This window comes from Cololabis saira, chromosome 13 (genome assembly GCF_033807715.1).
Source record: "Cololabis saira isolate AMF1-May2022 chromosome 13, fColSai1.1, whole genome shotgun sequence".
Classification (NCBI taxonomy): Eukaryota; Metazoa; Chordata; class Actinopteri; order Beloniformes; family Belonidae; genus Cololabis; species Cololabis saira.
The window spans coordinates 28,678,841-28,697,057 of record NC_084599.1 but is presented as its reverse complement, the minus strand read 5'-3'; the positions used below and the strand labels follow the sequence as shown (position 1 = coordinate 28,697,057).

Sequence of the window (18,217 nt, the reverse complement as noted above, 5' to 3'; positions counted from 1 at the left end):
GCTCACTGACTATCCAGACTTCCACCTGTTCAATCCTCATTCTGCTCCAAGTTTCTGGTCTTTTCCAACCCTCCTACCAAACATCCCGTACATTGTCCTGCTGGAACCCGATCTCTAAGTTATCCCTGTGCACTTCCTGTGTTCATAAAATAAAATGAAGAGCACCACATAATGTTTGAATGCACAGAAAGTTTATGTCAGCATTGATGTGAAGCTGTCAACTTGGGCCTCCATTTCCTACAAAAACAGAAAGACAAAAATAAAATTACAAATCAGAGACTGAGTCTTTTAGCCAGAGTGATTTTGTCATGTTCTCACGGATTGTTTTTCCCTTTTTTTAATGTTTAATATAATATTTAATACTAAGTATGACTCATTTGTTTTAAACAGCTGTATTGTGGCTCATGGCATTTATGAAATTTAGCAAAGCAGCTGACAACATGGTTTAGACTGAAATTAAATAAACTTTAGGTTGTCTTAAACATCTGCCCTTCAGGAAATTTGATTCCACTTGCAAAAGAATAAACAAAAAGAGCTCAGTGAACGTGAGTTTGGTGAACCTGAACCAGCTCCGTCTTGTCGGGGTTGTCTCGGTGCCTGAAGATGCACTGAGCCAGCAGAGCGTAGAGCTTCTCCACCGACTCCACTTCAAAATCCTGTGTTTTGACCACAGCACTGTTCAACAGATCCTGAAAAAAACAAGAAACAAATATTCCTTCCTACTTCACTGCACCACAATCCACATCCTCTGCATGACACGGCAGTGTCTTCAGTCAGAAGACATCCACGTGGACAGGAGACGTTTCCTTCCCACATGAATGTCGTCCATTCATGGCTTAATAAAGTGTTAAGAAAATAAACAAAATGAAGGATTCACCTTGAGTTTGTTGTGGTCCACTGTCAGCGAGGAAGGCTCATCATCAGGGACCTCCTGACACTCCAGCTGCATTGGCTCCAGAGCCGCTCTGTTGTGCAGCTCTGTGATAGACATGGAGAAGAGGGAGAGCCACTGATTTACACCCTTTCATTAATAATTGTGGCTGTCAAGTTTATCAGAGTTTCTCCAGGAATGATCTTTCCTTGTGGCTGAATTTAGAAAATGAATCTATCTGCATGTGTTTACAATATATACTTGAAGTTAATTTGCTTAACAAATTAAAGATAAATTAAAGATTTCTCTGTTTGCACTCAATATTTCACTTGTAACATCATGCTCCCTTTCCAGTCACAGGAGCCTCATGACTAACTTACGCCGAGCTTCAGGACTGTTACCGGAGACGGTGGAGCTGCAGACGTCAGTGGCCTCGCCATGGTTGGTCACAGCCCCACATGATAACGCTGCAGGCATAATAACAATAAATGTAAGTCTTTGGTGAACAAGTTTGGATTCAATATTTAGCAGATATATTTAAAGAGTTAAGAGAACATGTTTAATGTGATTTTCAAAACAACCTTCTGTGTTGTACTGCAGATATTGATAATTTACATAAACATATGGTGAAACGTGGTGTTAAACCACCAGCACATTCTTCAAACGTCCAGCCTGAGAGGCAAAGAAATGATCAGAAGAGAGACAGAAATTTGACCTCTCTTGATGCGAGCCTCTCTGATGTCCTCACAGAATCTCTCTAAGTCTTCTTCCAGCTCATCTTTGATGATAACGCGGATCATGTCCTTCAGGGCACATGCGCGGTGACGGATCTGGCGGTCTGACACACACAAAAACAACATTTAATGTGGGCATTAGTCACCACTTCATCAGGTATACCAGGTGTACCTAAACAAGTGGCAGGGGAGTGCATTTATAGAAATATCTCCTTTAACACATATTCGGTCAAAGGCAAGGCTCTAGTGTGTCTGCGCTTTATTGGCAATATACAGAAAAACTGTCTAACTTTGAAAAACCCGTCGACGTGTCGAGACAAACTGCCATTAGTTTGATTTATGGCCCCATAACGTTAGTTGTGCAACTATGAGGCCTTATTAGGTTAGTACCAGTGGCCACATGGATGATCCCCTGACACAAAGGCGTTTGGATCATTTAGATTTGCTTTTCATGAAAATGTGGTAATGATTCACATTTGCAGCTGTTAAGCAAACAATGCAAACACTACAAAGAAACTAGTGTAGTTTGGGCTGCGAGTGGCTGGAGAGGAAGCTCGGAGCATTATTGTCCATGCCCATTGATCTCAAATATAGCCTTCCTGAAATCAACTAATGGAGAACTTTTATCCCTCTATTCAGTACTCGAGTTGTAAAATAAAATCAGGGGGGATGGTGGATTTTATCATATGGGGACAGATAATTTGTGCTGATTACAAATAATATAACATATTACAAATAATAGCACTGACTAAAACAATGACAGAAAAGAATGACATAGCAGCAGTTAAATGCAGCCTTCTGTAAGCTTTAAATATCCACTGGGCTTACATCAAATACATCAAAACACAAAAATAAAAAAAACAGTTTTCTGAACTTATCAATATGACTCTGTCCTTCACAGGATAAGTAAAATGGATCACTGCAAAAACTCAAAATCTTAACAAGAATATTTGTCTTATTTCTAGTTAAAATGTCTCATTTTAGTAAAAAAAATCTCATTACACTTAAAACAAGACTCATCACTTGAAAAAAAAAATTCACCTGTTTCAAGTAGATTTTCACTTGAAATAAGTAGAAAAATCTGCCAGTGGAACAAGATGTTTTTGCTTGTAATATAAGAAGATAAATCTTGTCCCACGGGCAGATTTTCCTACTTTTTTCAAGTGAAAATTTACTTGAAACAGGTGAAAATTGTCATATAAGTTATTTTTCTGGTGATGACTCTAAATGTTGAAATAGCAGTAAAACCACATTCATTGATGAAATGACATAAGGGATGGAAAAGGGGGGATGGCAGTTTTACAGGAGGGATGATTTTGACCGTTTTTATTTCAGGGGGGATGCCGTCCCCCCTCATCCCCCCTCAACTCCAGTACTGCCTCTATTTGAATGACACAGCAGGAAAAGACCAAAAATCTTTAAAACTCCAATAATTTAGCTCCCTTTAATTCAGGCCTCTTGAATTTGGTCTGAAAGTATTTCTGCAGCCTCAGGATGTCAGTGGCATCTCACCTACTGGGTCGATGTCCGGGTTGTACTGGAGAGCGTTCTGCCAGATGAGGTCTGCGTCTGACACGAACTCACTCACAGTCACGTATTTGTGCTCATCGATGTTGGTGAAAAGCGTAGCGAGGTCCATGGGCTTCTTGATCACCATGAGATAGTCCGGGACCTCAAGTTGATAAAGAAGAGAAGATGTGGCAGGGATTTTTTTTAATGTTTTTTTTTTTACACATATCCAGTAACTGAGTTTTACTCATTTAGAGCTACAGAAACATGAAGCAGCTCAGCAGGTCGTGTCCTGGGGCCTTTTTTCTACTGAAACACTAAAAAGTTCAGCTCACCTCCTCAGTGTCGACAGGTTTGGTGAAGACCTTGAAGCGGCGGTCCAGCGTCAGCTCCTCTGTGACATTCCGAAGGAAGAGACGGAGCTCTCTCAGCACGTCCTCCTCCTGCTCCTCCAGACGGAGGCGCTCCTGTCTCGACGGCTGCCGGGGAGGAGACGGAGGTGCTACAGGAAGGATCTTCAAGGTCTGAGTCACTGAGGGATGAAGGAGAAGATTGAAACTATGTCAGCTTCCATGCACACATCATTGTTGTGCCACTTCATCCTTCAATTGGTGTTTTGAACAGATTATTTTTTGAATCAAGATTACTGAAACTTGAGGATTTGGTTAAGTTACAGACACTCACAATCATGTACACAGCTAAATGTAAATTATTACCAGAAAACTTACAATACATGTTTACTTTCAGTTTAAATAACGAAGATAGTCGCAGAAAATTTAATTTTAAACATTTATTTGCCCGAACAACCTTAAAGCAGATGAGCACTTCAATTGTTGGAATTAAGTTATGGAATTCATTAAATTATGATTTAAAGTGCTGTATAAACATATTTCAGTTTAAATATAAATTTAAAGAGAAAAAAATAGCTATGTATGAAATAGTCTAAATATATAATATATGCGTATGGAGACAGACAATTTATTTTCTTGTTTTTCTTTTCTTGTGATATTAATTAAGTAATTGTGCAGACCATCTGTTATTATTGTTCAGTTTTCTTTTGAGGGAGGGGCAGGTATAATAAGATTTTCTTCTTCCTTCCTTCTTTCTTCCTTCTTTTTCTGTCCACTTGGGTGATTTCTCCTCCAATGTGGCCCTTCTTACTTGTGGGGTGCCCCAAGGCTCCATTTTAGGTCCATTATTATTTTCTTTATATATGCTCCCTCTGGGCTCTGTTCTCCGAAAGCATGACGTTTCTTTTCATTGTTTTGCTGATGATGTCCAAATCTACCTTCCGTTAAAGTTAAAGTGCAAGGACTCTCTGCAGCCTCTACTAGCTTGCCTTAAAGACATTAAGGTTTGGATGGCACAAAATTTCTTGAATCTAAATGAAAATAAAACTGAGGTTATTGTGTTTGGGCATCCGGCTGTTTTTAACGACTCTGTTGATGCTCTGGGCCCCCTTGGTTCCAAAATGAATTCTTTTATTAAAAGCCTTGGTGTCATTTTTGATAGTGATTTTAAATTCGATAGACAGATTGGGTCTGTAGTTAAAGGTGCTTTCTTTCAGCTAAGGCTCCTGGCCAAAGTAAAGCCCTACCTATCTCCTAAAGACTTGGAGAGGGTCATTCACGCTTTTATTTCATCACGGCTAGACTATTGCAACTCCTTGTACGTGGGCTTAGACCAGCGTTCTGTGCGACGCCTGCAGCTGGTGCAGAATGCTGCTGCACGACTCCTGACTGGAACTAGAAAGCGTGACCACATTACCCCGGTTCTGGCCTCCCTGCACTGGCTTCCTGTTCATTACAGAATTGATTTTAAGATTCTGCTGCTTGTTTTTAAATCACTGAATGGCTTGGCTCCCCAATACCTTAATGAACTTCTCCACTCTCACACACCAGCCAGAGCTCTGAGGTCGTCAACTCAGTTACTTTTAGACGTCCCGAAACTAGGCTCAAAACTAGAGGTGACCGAGCTTTTGCGGTGGCCGGCCCTAAGCTGTGGAATAGTTTGCCACTAACTGTTAGATCTGCCCAGACCCTAGTGGTTTTTAAGTCTTCTTTGAAAACTTATTTATTTTCTTTGGCTTTTAGTGTGTGACAACTTAGTTCCCCACATCTGTGTGAAGTGATTGTTTTTTATTGTATTTTATTACTATTTTATTGATCATTTTAGTATGTTAGTGATTTTATTGTTTCTACACTGGGTACTGTGTTTTTCTTTTGGTATTGTTTTATTCTCTTGTATGCTGTACAGCACTTTGGTCGACCTCGGTCGTTTTTAAATGTGCTTTATAAATAAAATTGACATTGACATTCCTGCTCCTTTCTGGTTCTGGAATATGTTTTTGATTGTGTTGTCATTTTACTTGCTTGCTTTTTTTCTTTGCATATTTCCATGACCAGAATAAATAAAAATGAAATGAAAAATGAAATGAATTGTATTTGAAATGGGAAAAAGACAATGAGTCACACACAGGTTTTGTTTCTGGAGGGTGGAGCCTCAGCTGCCTGGTTCAGAATGAGATCCTGAAAGAAGTCTGTTCTCTCCTGCCAGGTGGGAACACTGATGGTATAAACCTCCTCATACTGCTCCTGAAACAGAGCCTGAATCTGAGGATAAAGCAAGATAAATGTCAGAAATACAGAAACCAGAAATCCTTCTGGTTTGCATGCTTTTTTTGGTTTTACATATGTACTCATGAAATCAGAAAAAAAACACTGAAAGTACTTTTGAGCCAAAGATCAGGCCTCACCGTTGGGTCCATCTGCTCATAAGGGACACTGGCGGTGGCGAGGAGGAGGATGGGAGAGAAGGAGGGGATACTGTCCAACAAGCTGAGGAAACATGCCCTCAGTTCTGACCTGGCCGTCTCCCACCACTGCTGGATGTGGGGGATGTAGAGGATGCTGGGAGATGTCCTTTTGGCTTCCTTGAACACCTGATCAGGGGAGAGGTCCATCTAGCATGAGCTTAATCTTTGCAAAATAAGCTATTTTTTAACATCGTTTCAGTTTTTGATGTGCTGTCATGTAAAGACTGAAAATCAAAACAGAAAAAATCCAGTGACAATTGAGCTCTGCTGTACCCATCTTTTCAAAATACAGGAAAACAATCAACCTTTCCACCTGTATGTATACAGCTCACATTTTTTTAAATTTTGATATTCATATAAAAAAATTGAAAATCATTTTTTTCCCAATATTCTTTGTAATTTCATTTACTTCCTTATTAATTGATGTATTAATGATGCAGATTATTTTATTGTTCCATTCTTTCCCTTGGTTTTCACATTCCATTTACCCAACTCACAAATATTAAAGATATTTGATTAAATACCGTTACAAAGAAAATGTAGATTAGACAGATAAATACTTTATTTTTCCAGGTGTCTAATTTAAATTTCTAAAAGCTTATAAAAGCAAGCACTCTTCCACTAATGGACCTTCAGCAGCTCTACTCAAGGTTGTAGTTCTAAAGAGAACAGAAGAGATCCAAGCTGGAGCTTTTGAGGCCTAACAGAGTCTGAGTTGCACTGCTCCCTTTTTTCGCATCTTATTAGGATGACAACCCTTTGCTCTGATCAGATCAACAGTTTCAGGATGGATTAAAGTTGGTTTAAGTAAGTGGACTGGAGTTGTCATCGGTGTGTTGTTTTCCGAGGGGTCACCTGTGCACAGGTGTCTTCTGGTGAGGTGCTACTGACTCCGAACAGATCAGGAGAGTCCAGACTGTGGACAGTGAAACGCTCTAGGGCGTGCAGGACTGCCGGGGCCAGGTTGGAGGTCTGAGCAGAGCCGGCGCGGCCCACCAGCAGCATCCGGGGACGGTTGGAGGTCGCCTGTTTGGCTGCACTCCTGCAAGAGGCAGCACGGCAGTGGGAGGTGCCACAACAAGGTTAACAAAAGGGAAGTTATTAAACTTATTTGTGAGCGTTGACAGTTTCAGTCATTCTGTTGGAGTCTTGGGCAAGTAGCCTTTAAAGTTTAGGAGAGTTTAAGAGATTTTTTATAATGAGTGAACCCAGGGGCGAAAATCCCGTTTCATAGTTGGGGGGGACAATAAACAGTAAAATTTTAGAGAATAAATCCAGGGGGGGACAAGGAATAAAAGTTTTAGCCTTCCTTTAATACAGCATTTTGACATTTTCATCTCTATCTCGCAAACAGGCAGAAGACCTTTCTTAGAGCAATACAAAACAATGGTATTAGGTGGAAGGTGGCAATAATACAGCACATCTGACATAATACACTGCAAAAACCCAAAATCTTAACAAGAATATTTGTCTTATTTCTAGTTAAAATGTCTCATTTTTAGTTAAAAAAAATCTCATTACACTTAAAACAAGACTCATCACTGGAAAAAACAACAATTTTCACCTGTTTCAAGTAGATTTTCACTTGAAATAAGTAGAAAAATCTGCCAGTGGAACAATATTTTTTTGCTTGTAATAAGAAGATAAATCTTGTCCCACTGGCAGATTTTTCTACTTATTTCAAGTGAAAATTTACTTGAAACAGGTGAAAATTGTTGTTTTTTTCCAGTGATGAGTCTTGTTTTAAGTGTAATGAGATTTTACTGTTTATTATTATTTTCGATTTCGGTTTCGGCCACAAATTTTCATTTTGGTGCATCACTACTAAATACTACTGCATTGTTCCAAAATTATTAATTCTGTCTCAAATTATTCTAGGGGGGGACAGCTTTACTAATGGGGGGGGGGGCTTGTCCCCCCTGTCCCCCCCGGGATTTTCGCCCCTGAGTGAACCAATTCTATTTATGTGATACCAAAAATGTCACCAGGAAACTTTCTATTCTTTCCCTCAGACAGAGAGATTTGTGTCGGTCCCGATGAAATGTCTAAGAGACTCACCTTGCAAAGTTTTTACTCTTGGAGGTGGATGGCGTCAAAGTGCTGAAAGACCAAAAGTTCTCATTTCCATACATCAGACCATCGTCAAGGATATCTGATGTCAGATCTAACATGCAAAAAACAGACAATAATATGTGTAAACAAGATGCAAGTCGTTGATCCAGTGTTCCCAGTCTTTAGCTCTGAATCACCTGGCTCTCTCTTCCTCTTCAACCCCCGAGCAGCATGTGGGAATTTCCTCTGCAGGACCTCCAGGATGTGCTGCAGGGTGGCGCCGAGCAGCGGCTGAACTATGGCTGACAGCGGTCTTGCAGGGGAGGCAGCTGAGCGGTGTGAGGCCGGCGTTATCTTGCTCATGGCTACCACAAAGTCGCAGCTGCTGACGGAGATGGAGGAGACGTCCAGCAGGAGTTTCTGGGAGGTGCTGTAGATCTGCGGGTAGTTGCGACGAACAGCGCCCAACACCGCTTCCGTGCACATCGCCCTGATGTCAGCACCACAGTAACCTGAGTGAGGGCAAGAGTTGGAAGTTAAATAACCAAAAAAAAAACAACCAAAAATACCATGTAATAGAAGCTGGAGGAAAAACCGCCATGTCTTTCTTACCGACACATTTCTCAGCCAGTTCATCCAGTAAACCTTCAGAAAGGGGAGGTGTCCATCCCCGGGTGTGGACTTTTAAGATGTCTTTACGAGACTAAAACAGAAAGAGTTGAGTTTTTGAGGTTTTTGACAAATGAAGAAAGAAGTTAAATGGAAAATTTAACATGGATTCTTGATTAGTTGAAGGAATTGAAGTAATTATGTATTTACTGTACTGGTTTATGAGTATGTATACATGACAGGGCTCCAATTTACTCCCCTAAAGAAAATGATTTGCCCTTGGATGGGATAAACGTGTATAATAAATAAAGTCTCCCAATGAGAAACAAAGTCTAGAGAGTGGAAATTATGCAAAAAAAAAAAAAAGGTTCACCTCTCTGTCAGGCAGACCAAAGAAAAACTCCCGGTCAAAGCGTCCAGGGCGCCGCAGCGCCGGATCAATGGAGTCCACACGGTTTGTCGCTCCGATCACCACGACTTCCCCTCTAGTGTCCAGTCCATCCATCAGAGCCAGCAGCGTTGACACGATGGAGCTGCAGGGAATGAAATATCAGTCAGTCAGGGATACTCTGTAGTCAGCAACATAGAAAAAATGGCAGCTGGACTTTCTTGGATTTCATGAACAGACTGATGGTTTGAAAAAGAAACTGGTGCCAAACTGATTCAACAACTGCTTAACAAACAGAAATGTCACCAAATCATTGTATCGTCACCCAATTCAAATTGAGTGCTTGTCACTTTGATAAATGAACATTCATTTACACCTCATTTCACATGACAACCAAGTGGGTCAGACTTTTTGTGTGGCATAAACAACTCTCTGACACAAATGGTTAAATACTTGACACCCTGCAATAATCAGATCAAACAACAGAAGAAGACTGCTGCATGAAAATCATTAATGCACAAAATCAAATCTAGTTGACTTTATTTTAGCGCCTCAATGCTCTACTCCATGTGATGTTTGTGAGGTATGCTGATAGGGCCTGATTTACTAAAGGTTTGCGTGCGTAAAAACGTGTGCAAACTTGACATCACCCACAAACCAATGTGCAAGCTGATCTACTAACAGCGTGCAAAGAGGACTGCGCCTCTCAAATGAGCAAAATAGCACACGCTGTTCCTTTAGTACTTTTGCCCTGATGAATAATCAATATGGGGCGTACCCGCCAGAAAGCGCTAAATACTGGGAGGGGAAAATGCAAATAGGTTCATTTACCACACGCAAGGAGATTTACCAAGCCTGAAAGTTATTGCGGGGATTGTGATTGCGTCTGTATTTAATACGTTCGAAAGAAATCTGCCCAGCATTACGCACGGTTGGCTGCTGTTATTGTGGCAAGGAGGCGACATCGCCAAAATCAAAGAATACGCAGAGAGAGAGTCTTTATTCTGCTGCATGCTATTTTAAAAATGGTTGCATAAGTTTTATTAAAGGCCACTTTTTCTTTAGTTCTTCGCCTTATATCTTGCCACCTTCTTTTAACCTCATCTGCCGTTCTTTTTGTCTTACCAACTGCATTTATTCTATCGCAGATTTTTTCCCATATTGCGTTTCTTTTGGTAATGTTTAAATTTCTTTGCTGTAGTTCATGAATGTGTTTATTTGCCTCTTCCACTAATATCTCTAACTCCAACTCGTCAAATTTCATTTTGCGCTTGCGACTATCCTGCTTTCCATCCAGACTCTCCATGGCGCAAACCGTAAGACACGCAACACCTCATTTAAATACTGCGGTTTGCACCTGTTATCAATTGCGCAAGCATTCTTAGTTGATCACCCGCAAAACACACAACAACAGCACGTGCAAACTTTTTCAGTGCACACGCAATTTAGTACTCTTTATTTAGGATCTTAGTAAATCAGGCCCATAGGGCCTGATTTACTAAAGGTTTGCGTGTGTAAAAACCTGTGCAAACTTGACAGCACCCGCAAACCAATGTGCCAGCTGATCTACTAACAGCGTGCAAAGAATAGCTTGCGCAAAATAACACACGCAATCCATTTAGTACTTTTGCCCTGATGAATAATCAATATGGGGCGTACCCACCAGAACGCGCTAAATACTGGGAGGGGAAGATGCAAATATCTCCATTTACCACGCGCAATGAGATTTACCAAGCCTGAAAGTTTTTGCGGGGATTGTGATTGCGTCTGTATTTAATACGTTCGAAAGGAAGGTGCTAATCTGCACAGCATTACTATTGTGGTGAGGATTCTCCACATGCAAAAGGAGAAATATTTTATTTGAATGTTAAATCGAGTATTATTCAGCAAAATGTTGCCACAGGATCTTCATTTTTTTTATTTGTGATAATAAATAAATCACGTGTTTTCATGGAGAAAAAAGTGTTTCTTATTGTGCGCCAATGACGTGATCTACTAGTTTGCATTATTCGTTTTAGAATACTCAATTTAGATATATACTGCATGGGATTTGGACTCAGAATAATGGCTATAATTGCCACTGCATGCCACGGTCAGCTGGAGACAATTGTCTCGAGCTGACCGGAGCATCAAGACACTGAAAAGCTTGTCTGATTACGCTTTTAGTTCATCCATCCATTCATTACACGTAACTGACATTTATATATTCACAGTGATTCATTATCAGCTGTAAATACTTGTGTACAGCCATTATTCTGAGTCCAAATCCCATGCAGTATATATCTAAATTGAGTATTCCAAAACGAATAATGCAAACTACAGATCACGTCATTGGCGCTTTGCGAGGTGGCAAAGCTCTCTGCTCGGTGCGCTCGGTGCGCTCTGTGCGCTCTGTGCGCTCTGTGCGCTCTGTGCGCTCTGTGCGCTCTGTGCGCTCTGTGCGCTGTTCTGAACACTTCTCTTCTCTTCTTGCCATATGATGGTCCCGTCTGTCACACATTTACTGTCAGTGTTTGCTATATAATATATAATATTTGCAATATACTGTGGACATCTGAATAAAAACTTAACTCATAAATAGATGAATCAAAGCGCTCTCCAGGTCTGTGTCAGATTGTCTTTTTCTCCTCAGATCATGCCGAGCACCGCCGGGTCACGCAAACCCGACCAATTCAATATTAAAATCAAATTCAGTCCTGTGGCCCGTTTTTCTATTTCGTATTTTTGATCTGTGCCTAAAATTGAAATATGAAAAACCAGACGTTTTTCCGTTTTTTGTGTTACCAACTGCATTTATTCTATCGCAGGTTTTCTCCGATATTGCGTTTCTTTTGGTAATGTGTAAATGTCTTTGCTGTAGTTCATGAATGTGTTTATTTGCCTCTTCCACTAATATCTCTAACTCCAACTCGTCAAATTTCATTTTGCGCTTGTGACTTGTGACTGTGCTTTCCATCCAGACTCTCCATGGCGCAGAGTTTGCGCTCGCAAACCTTAAGACACGCAACACCTCATTTAAATACTGCTGTTTGCACCTGTTATCAATTGCGCACGCAATCTTAGTTGATCACCCGCAAACCACGCGCAAACAGCAAGTGCAAACTTTTTCAGTGCACACGCAATTTAGTACTCTTTATTTAGGATCTTAGTAAATCGGGCCCATAGTGTATAAAAAGAGAGAGCCATGACAAAGAGTTCAAAAACCTGTGTATCTGATCCTGTCTGCTGGATCGGACTGGAGCCAAACCATCAATTTCATCAAAGAAGATGATAGACGGACGCTTCAGATAGGCCTGAGGAATAGATAAAAGTAGAGATAATACTTACAGTACCTATGTTGTTGTTGTTTTTTTTTTTTACTTTTTTTTCTTATTCTGAAGCATTTTGATGTAAATTGAATATTTAGTGATTTTTAGTTTTACAACACTGGATCACATATGTTCTTGGAGGGTGGGGGAAAGCTGCTGATATAAATGTTTTCATGCATTCCTCCACCCTCCTAGTAATAGTTATCAGAGGAGTTCTACCTTCTGAAAAAGGACACGATGTTAACCCAGCTGAGATACTTGAAGGTAATAAACAACAGTTCCTCGTCGACAGGCAACAGCACAGTGACATTAGATAACGCTGTCAATAAAAAAGGTGAAGTTACCTGTTCAAACAGCAATCGTAGCTGCTTCTCCGACTCGCCCACCCACTTGCTGAGGCAGTCAGCTCCTTTCCTCATGAAGAACGCCACCTTCTTGTTGCTACACTCGTTGGCCAACGCCCGGGCAACCAGGGTTTTCCCGGTTCCAGGAGGTCCGTAAAACAGACATCCTCTGCAGCGACACACAGGCAGAATCATATGTTCAGGTTTCATGAATCCATGATCTAAAGCTTCCATTAATGCCTTCTGCTTTCTTTCAATTAAAAGTACAGATTAAATTTAATACATATTTTGTTTAGACTTTTTGCTTTGAAAGAAAACACACAATTAAATTACCTTTACAAAAAAAAAGGTCTTAAGTGTTAAAGATTACGCCTCATGAGCAGCTGCTGGTTGTAACAACACTGAGCTATGATGAGAATGTTTAAAATAAAAAAGCTATATTATTGTTTCCACTGCCTCAGACAGGCTCACAATAGTGTTTTTTTTTTGTTTTGTTTACAGTGTTTCTTTATTCCTGGGCATCAAATCCTGTAAAGGTGTGTATTCTCTGTGTCACCTGGGAGGCTGAATCTTGAAATTCTGAAAGAGTTCTGGGTAGACAAGCGGGAAGCCAATCATCTCCTTCAGAGATGTGATGTGACCCGACAAACCTCCGATGCTTTCAAAACCCACCTGAGGAGAGGGAGGGGACAGGAGAGCCACGTGAGGAGGAAGAAAACAAAATCTGGGAATTTTGAGGCCGTTACAGAAGATAAACATAATCGGTTTCAGGAGCCTGACAGACCGGTCACAGATCATTTTAATGGTTGACTTAAGTTATAACTCACGGACTGATCGATGCCCACAGGATCGATGTCAGCCAGACCTTCCCCTGCAGAGGTCTTGCCTCTGCAAGAACTGAGCTGGTAATCTTTTCGCAGTCCGAACCGCCGACAGCTGTAAATGCAGAATTAAAAACTAGTGGCACGAAAAGAAACAAGCACGTCAAATGAAAACATTGGATTTTGAAGTAAAGAAAAGAAAAACATACATAGTTAACGTATGAGCAGAAGATGGAAATATTTTGATACATATTCATCTTTAATGATTTAATTTCAATGGAATAAGGCACATAATGTTTCTTTTATATTGAAAAACACTAGATTAACTGTTAGAATCCTAATTTCAGCGATGTGTGTCAGTCACTGGTTTATAGAGGGAAGCTGGACACTGACTTAAAACACTGGGCCCATTAATGGACAAAAAGGAGCCAAACTATCTCATAGTTTCTGGATTTCCTTTTGCAAGTGCAGGAGCTTTCTTTCAGTCCTGTAAATGTAAAGCATCTATCAGTATTACTTCTGACTGAACTTTACTATTCAGCCAGCCATGTTCTCCAGTTTGAAAACGTAAATAAGAAGCCATCAACACCTCAGCAAGGGGTTTTGTTGGTCCGGTTAGGTGTATTGAAGAAAGAGCTCATGTCACAATGATACAACCCTCAGTTTGTGTACTGACCTCATGGAAACTTTGTCCTCTTCCTCATCAGAATGATTCTCATTAAACGAATTAGAACAAACTCTCGGCTTTCTTCTGGAGGAAAAATAAAAACAAGTGAAAGGTCAATCTCTATCAGAGCAAAAGGATAGAACCTCTAATTTGTATTTTCATTCAAGTTTGGGATAATTTGCACAGAATTCTCAACAAATTTTTCAAACTAAAAAAGAAGGATTCACATGTGTACCAAAAATATGACAACATGTACACCAAACCCTTGTCCCCCTGCTTTCAAACACAAAATGTTACACGCCCTTGCAGAATTGAAAAAATACAAGAGCATCTGTGGAAAAATTAAATTCAATGTATTAAAAGTTCTAGTAACAGGGAAAAAAATGTGACCACAGGCATTTTCTACCAGGTTGCTATATTTTTGGAGTAAAATTACTATATTTTCAGGTCTAAAAGGCTTTTATCTTCATATTGGACTAAAATAGTGTTTCTAGAGCATTTCTGTTATGCAGTCCCTTTAGAGTGCATAAAGGAGATTTCCCCTTACATCCCTAATTTTTCTGCAATGATTCTAAATCACACAGGAATAATATGCTAAAATAATCCATCTATAGCAGAATTCAGCATGTTAGGACTCTTATGAACTGACACTGACATGACAGTGGTGAGGAATGGGGCTGCTGTGTCTTGCTAATTGCTAACTTGGATCTAAACTGTAAATCTACACATGACAACATTACTTTGCAGTGAAGTCGAGAGCAGTAGTCCATATAATATTCAAAAAATAAAAAAAAAATAAACAAAAGAATCTTTGTGCAGGTCATTATTTGTGACATTTTCAGTGTTCACCAAAGTTCGATCTCATTTACGAGTGTTTTATATTGTTTATACATAACATGCTTTTCAGACTAAACTAATTATCAAATGTAATGCATCAAAAAAATAACTGCCATTTTTTTCCTTATAAATTTACAGAGCTCATTCACTATGATATAGATCTAGGGAGGGTGGTCTTCCTGACTGACAGACCTAATGTCAAATCAACAAGTAGAAATAAAACCTCTACGTTTTGTCAGCAAACTGACCTGAAAGCTCGTGTCTTTGACCCTGATGCCCCGATCCGGTTGGTTCGTCTCCAGACATCTGTCAGAAAACAAGCAATAACTGCTACATTTTTTCTTCAGTAAACTGTTTATCCCTGCGTACCATTCTGTTTCTTAGATGAAGTATGACAAGAATACTTTTAGAGTATTGTAATGACAACAACAGCATGTTATTCTGCAAAAGACGGAGAGCCAATGATGGGATGTATTATCTGCACTGGGCTTCAATAAATCAATAATAATCTGTTAAATTACTTGGTTGCATATAATCTAACATCATTGACATTGGCATGCTCCTATACAACCACAACTACATCTTTAAAGAAACGTGCAGATTTAGATCTAGTGGCTGATATGTTAAAGAAGCTTGAGGCCGGATTGAGGCAGGATTTATGAAAAAAATTCGTATACGTTTTAAGTTTTCTAGTAATAATGTCAGATGAAGCGTTCCAAACCCAAAAGAATGAGCACTCTAGTGTATCTCTCCGTTGCCTTGAAAAGGCTGTGTGCTGCAAAATGTGCTGCAATTCGGGCCCAAATTTCCCGCGCTGGGCTGCGGATGTGACGTCACATGACGCTGCATGCGCGTTCTCCCCGTTCTCCCGTGCCGGTGTCGTGCCAAAAAGTGATTGCCTGCCAGAATCTGATTTCTCCCCTGAAAATGCGTAATTTTACCTGCCAAAAATTGATTGAAGGCCAAATACAGTTAATGAAAGGTTGTTTCTGCCTAAATATGATTTGTTCAAATTTCTTGAGCTTCATAATATAAACACTAGAGCTCACAGGATTGCTTTTAACTCTTTTAAAGGACCATTACAACACAAAATAGGCCTTTTCACCAGCCAGAAATTGATTGAAGGCCAAATACAGTTAAAGAAAAGTTATTTCTGCCTAAATATGACTCATTCTTGAGCTTCAGAATCTGAAAATCTGACGATTTAGTGCTCTCGCTCAACGGGCTGCGGTGCGCGCTCCTGCGGCCAGAAATCAGAAGAAATCAGATTCTGGCAGGCAATCACTTTTTGGCACAACACCGGCTTCACTGTTGGCTGTAGTACCCCCGACGGCCGTCGCGGTGAAGGGTGGCGCTAGAGAGTCTCATTTCTTAAAAGGAGCCTCATGCTCCTTTAAAAGAAAACTCCCAATCCTGAGAGTTTTGTGATGAGAGGTGGATACGTTTAGGATCTGAGGGCTGATGGGTCCCTGAAAACAGAACTTTATGAATTTATGAATGTATTTGGATCCCCATTAGCTGATGCAGTACATCAGCTACTTTAAATCTTTACGGTTCTGATCGGGCTGGTGTCTGTCTCTACCTGCAGTGGCTCCCTGCGCCGTTTCCATGTCAACGGCTGCATCTGGAAACAGCAGCAGAACATGAACATACCGGTATGTTTGTGTTTATTATAGTCTCCCCTACGTGTTAGTACAGACCATTGTCCCCGTCACTGTCACTGAAGTCCATGTCGGTGTTAAAGTGTGTCCTCGCTGTTACAATCGGCCTGCTGAAAATACATGGGACACAAAAACCTAAATCAACTGTATTCAACTAGATTCGGCCGGGGGCCACATCTGCAAAAGGACTGTATGGAGAGGGCCGCACAATTTGAAAATGTGGGGGTTTTCAAAATGTATTTTGCACTCAAAGACGAAGACTTATGTAAATATAATACATTTGTATTATACATTTGAATATATCTAGTTTACATATGAATTATGTATTAATTGTCTCCAGATTTAGTAATTGTGAATGTTAAATATAATATTCAGATAAAGAAATATTTTTTAGTTCATTTTGAAACCATGCATTGTGCAAACTTAATGAAATTGATATTGACCTACTTTTAATAAAACACGCCATAATGACAAAGCACCACTTTCCACCAAGATTTCCTTATTTGAATATTATATTAAGCATTGAGCACAACCATTTTAGTCCATAGTAGCCAGTTATAAAAATATTATTAAAAAAAAAACAAAAAAAAAAAACAAAAAAACTTTTTTTTTCTTTCTTTTTCTCAAATAAATGAAATATGACCAGGGGCCACATAAAAGCTCCTGGCGGGCCGCATGTGGCCCGCGGGCCGCCAATTGAATATCCCTGATCTAAATCAACTTGACGCTCAAACTCGTTGTTACAACGGGCGGCTGGCGTGGGAGTTATTAAGGAATAGCAACAAAAATATAAAACTCTGCTAAAACTTCCCAAAGTTATAGGTTGTTTTGGGAGAGTAGTCTGCTGCGTTTATCAAATCATGCTAAATCTTATTACAAAATACACACCCGCCAACATATAAATGCATAAACCGATGAAGCAGTTTCTTACCTTTATAAAGCTGCGTCGCTTTGAAATGCTGGTTTCTGCCGTCACCTAGCGACCTGACGGCGTCATTTCATTCGTCTGTAGAATGTATTTATTCGTAACACAACTGCAGAAGAGGTAATATCCTAGGTGATTTATTCAGATATATTATATATTATCAATTATCATTATCAATATTATACTGTTGGTCACACTGTAACAGATTATAACTGTAATTCATAATTCAGCAGCTCAACTAAAAAAAAGTATTCCCGTCTTTGTTCAGCAAATTTTATTGTTATAGTGACAAAAGAGAAATGTATCATTATAAATTTGAAATTGTAAGCATTATGCCTGTGGGTTAGCGGAAGTAAATGGATGGAATGTATGGAGGGTTAGGGGTGACAAAATTAAATAAATAAATATATCATGAAATCTCCCATTGATTAATTAAATGTATCATAAATGTTATAAAAACATAATTAAATGATTGAATTTACCACTAAATAATTACTTTTATCATTAAAGCATTAAATACATCAATTAATAATTGAATACATCATGGAATTATGAAATATGCAATTAAATAATCAAATGTCCAATTAAATAATTAAATCTACCTTTTGAAATAATGAACGTAAAAATACTAAAAGTCCTTTTTTAAGAAAGAAAATTATTAAAAAATATGAGAAAA

General features: G+C 39.5%; 1 protein-coding gene across 1 annotated transcript; it reads right to left on the bottom strand.

The window, feature by feature from the left end:
• Positions 1–80: 80 nt before the first annotated feature.
• On the bottom strand, positions 81–16,686 carry LOC133458783 (ATPase family AAA domain-containing protein 2-like). The gene is made up of 22 exons (XM_061738984.1): positions 16,656–16,686; positions 16,508–16,579; positions 15,204–15,261; positions 14,128–14,202; positions 13,458–13,566; positions 13,187–13,302; positions 12,631–12,799; positions 12,183–12,271; positions 8,964–9,123; positions 8,594–8,684; positions 8,179–8,493; positions 7,988–8,093; positions 6,785–6,971; positions 5,870–6,055; positions 5,591–5,726; positions 3,450–3,646; positions 3,118–3,277; positions 1,587–1,709; positions 1,252–1,338; positions 878–978; positions 561–689; positions 81–237 (listed from the first exon to the last, which is right to left on the bottom strand). The coding sequence occupies exons 1-22, from the start codon at positions 16,684–16,686 to the stop codon at positions 193–195; spliced, it is 2,742 nt and encodes a 913-aa protein (XP_061594968.1). The 3' UTR covers positions 81–192.
• Between the last annotated feature and the right edge of the window lie 1,531 nt (positions 16,687–18,217).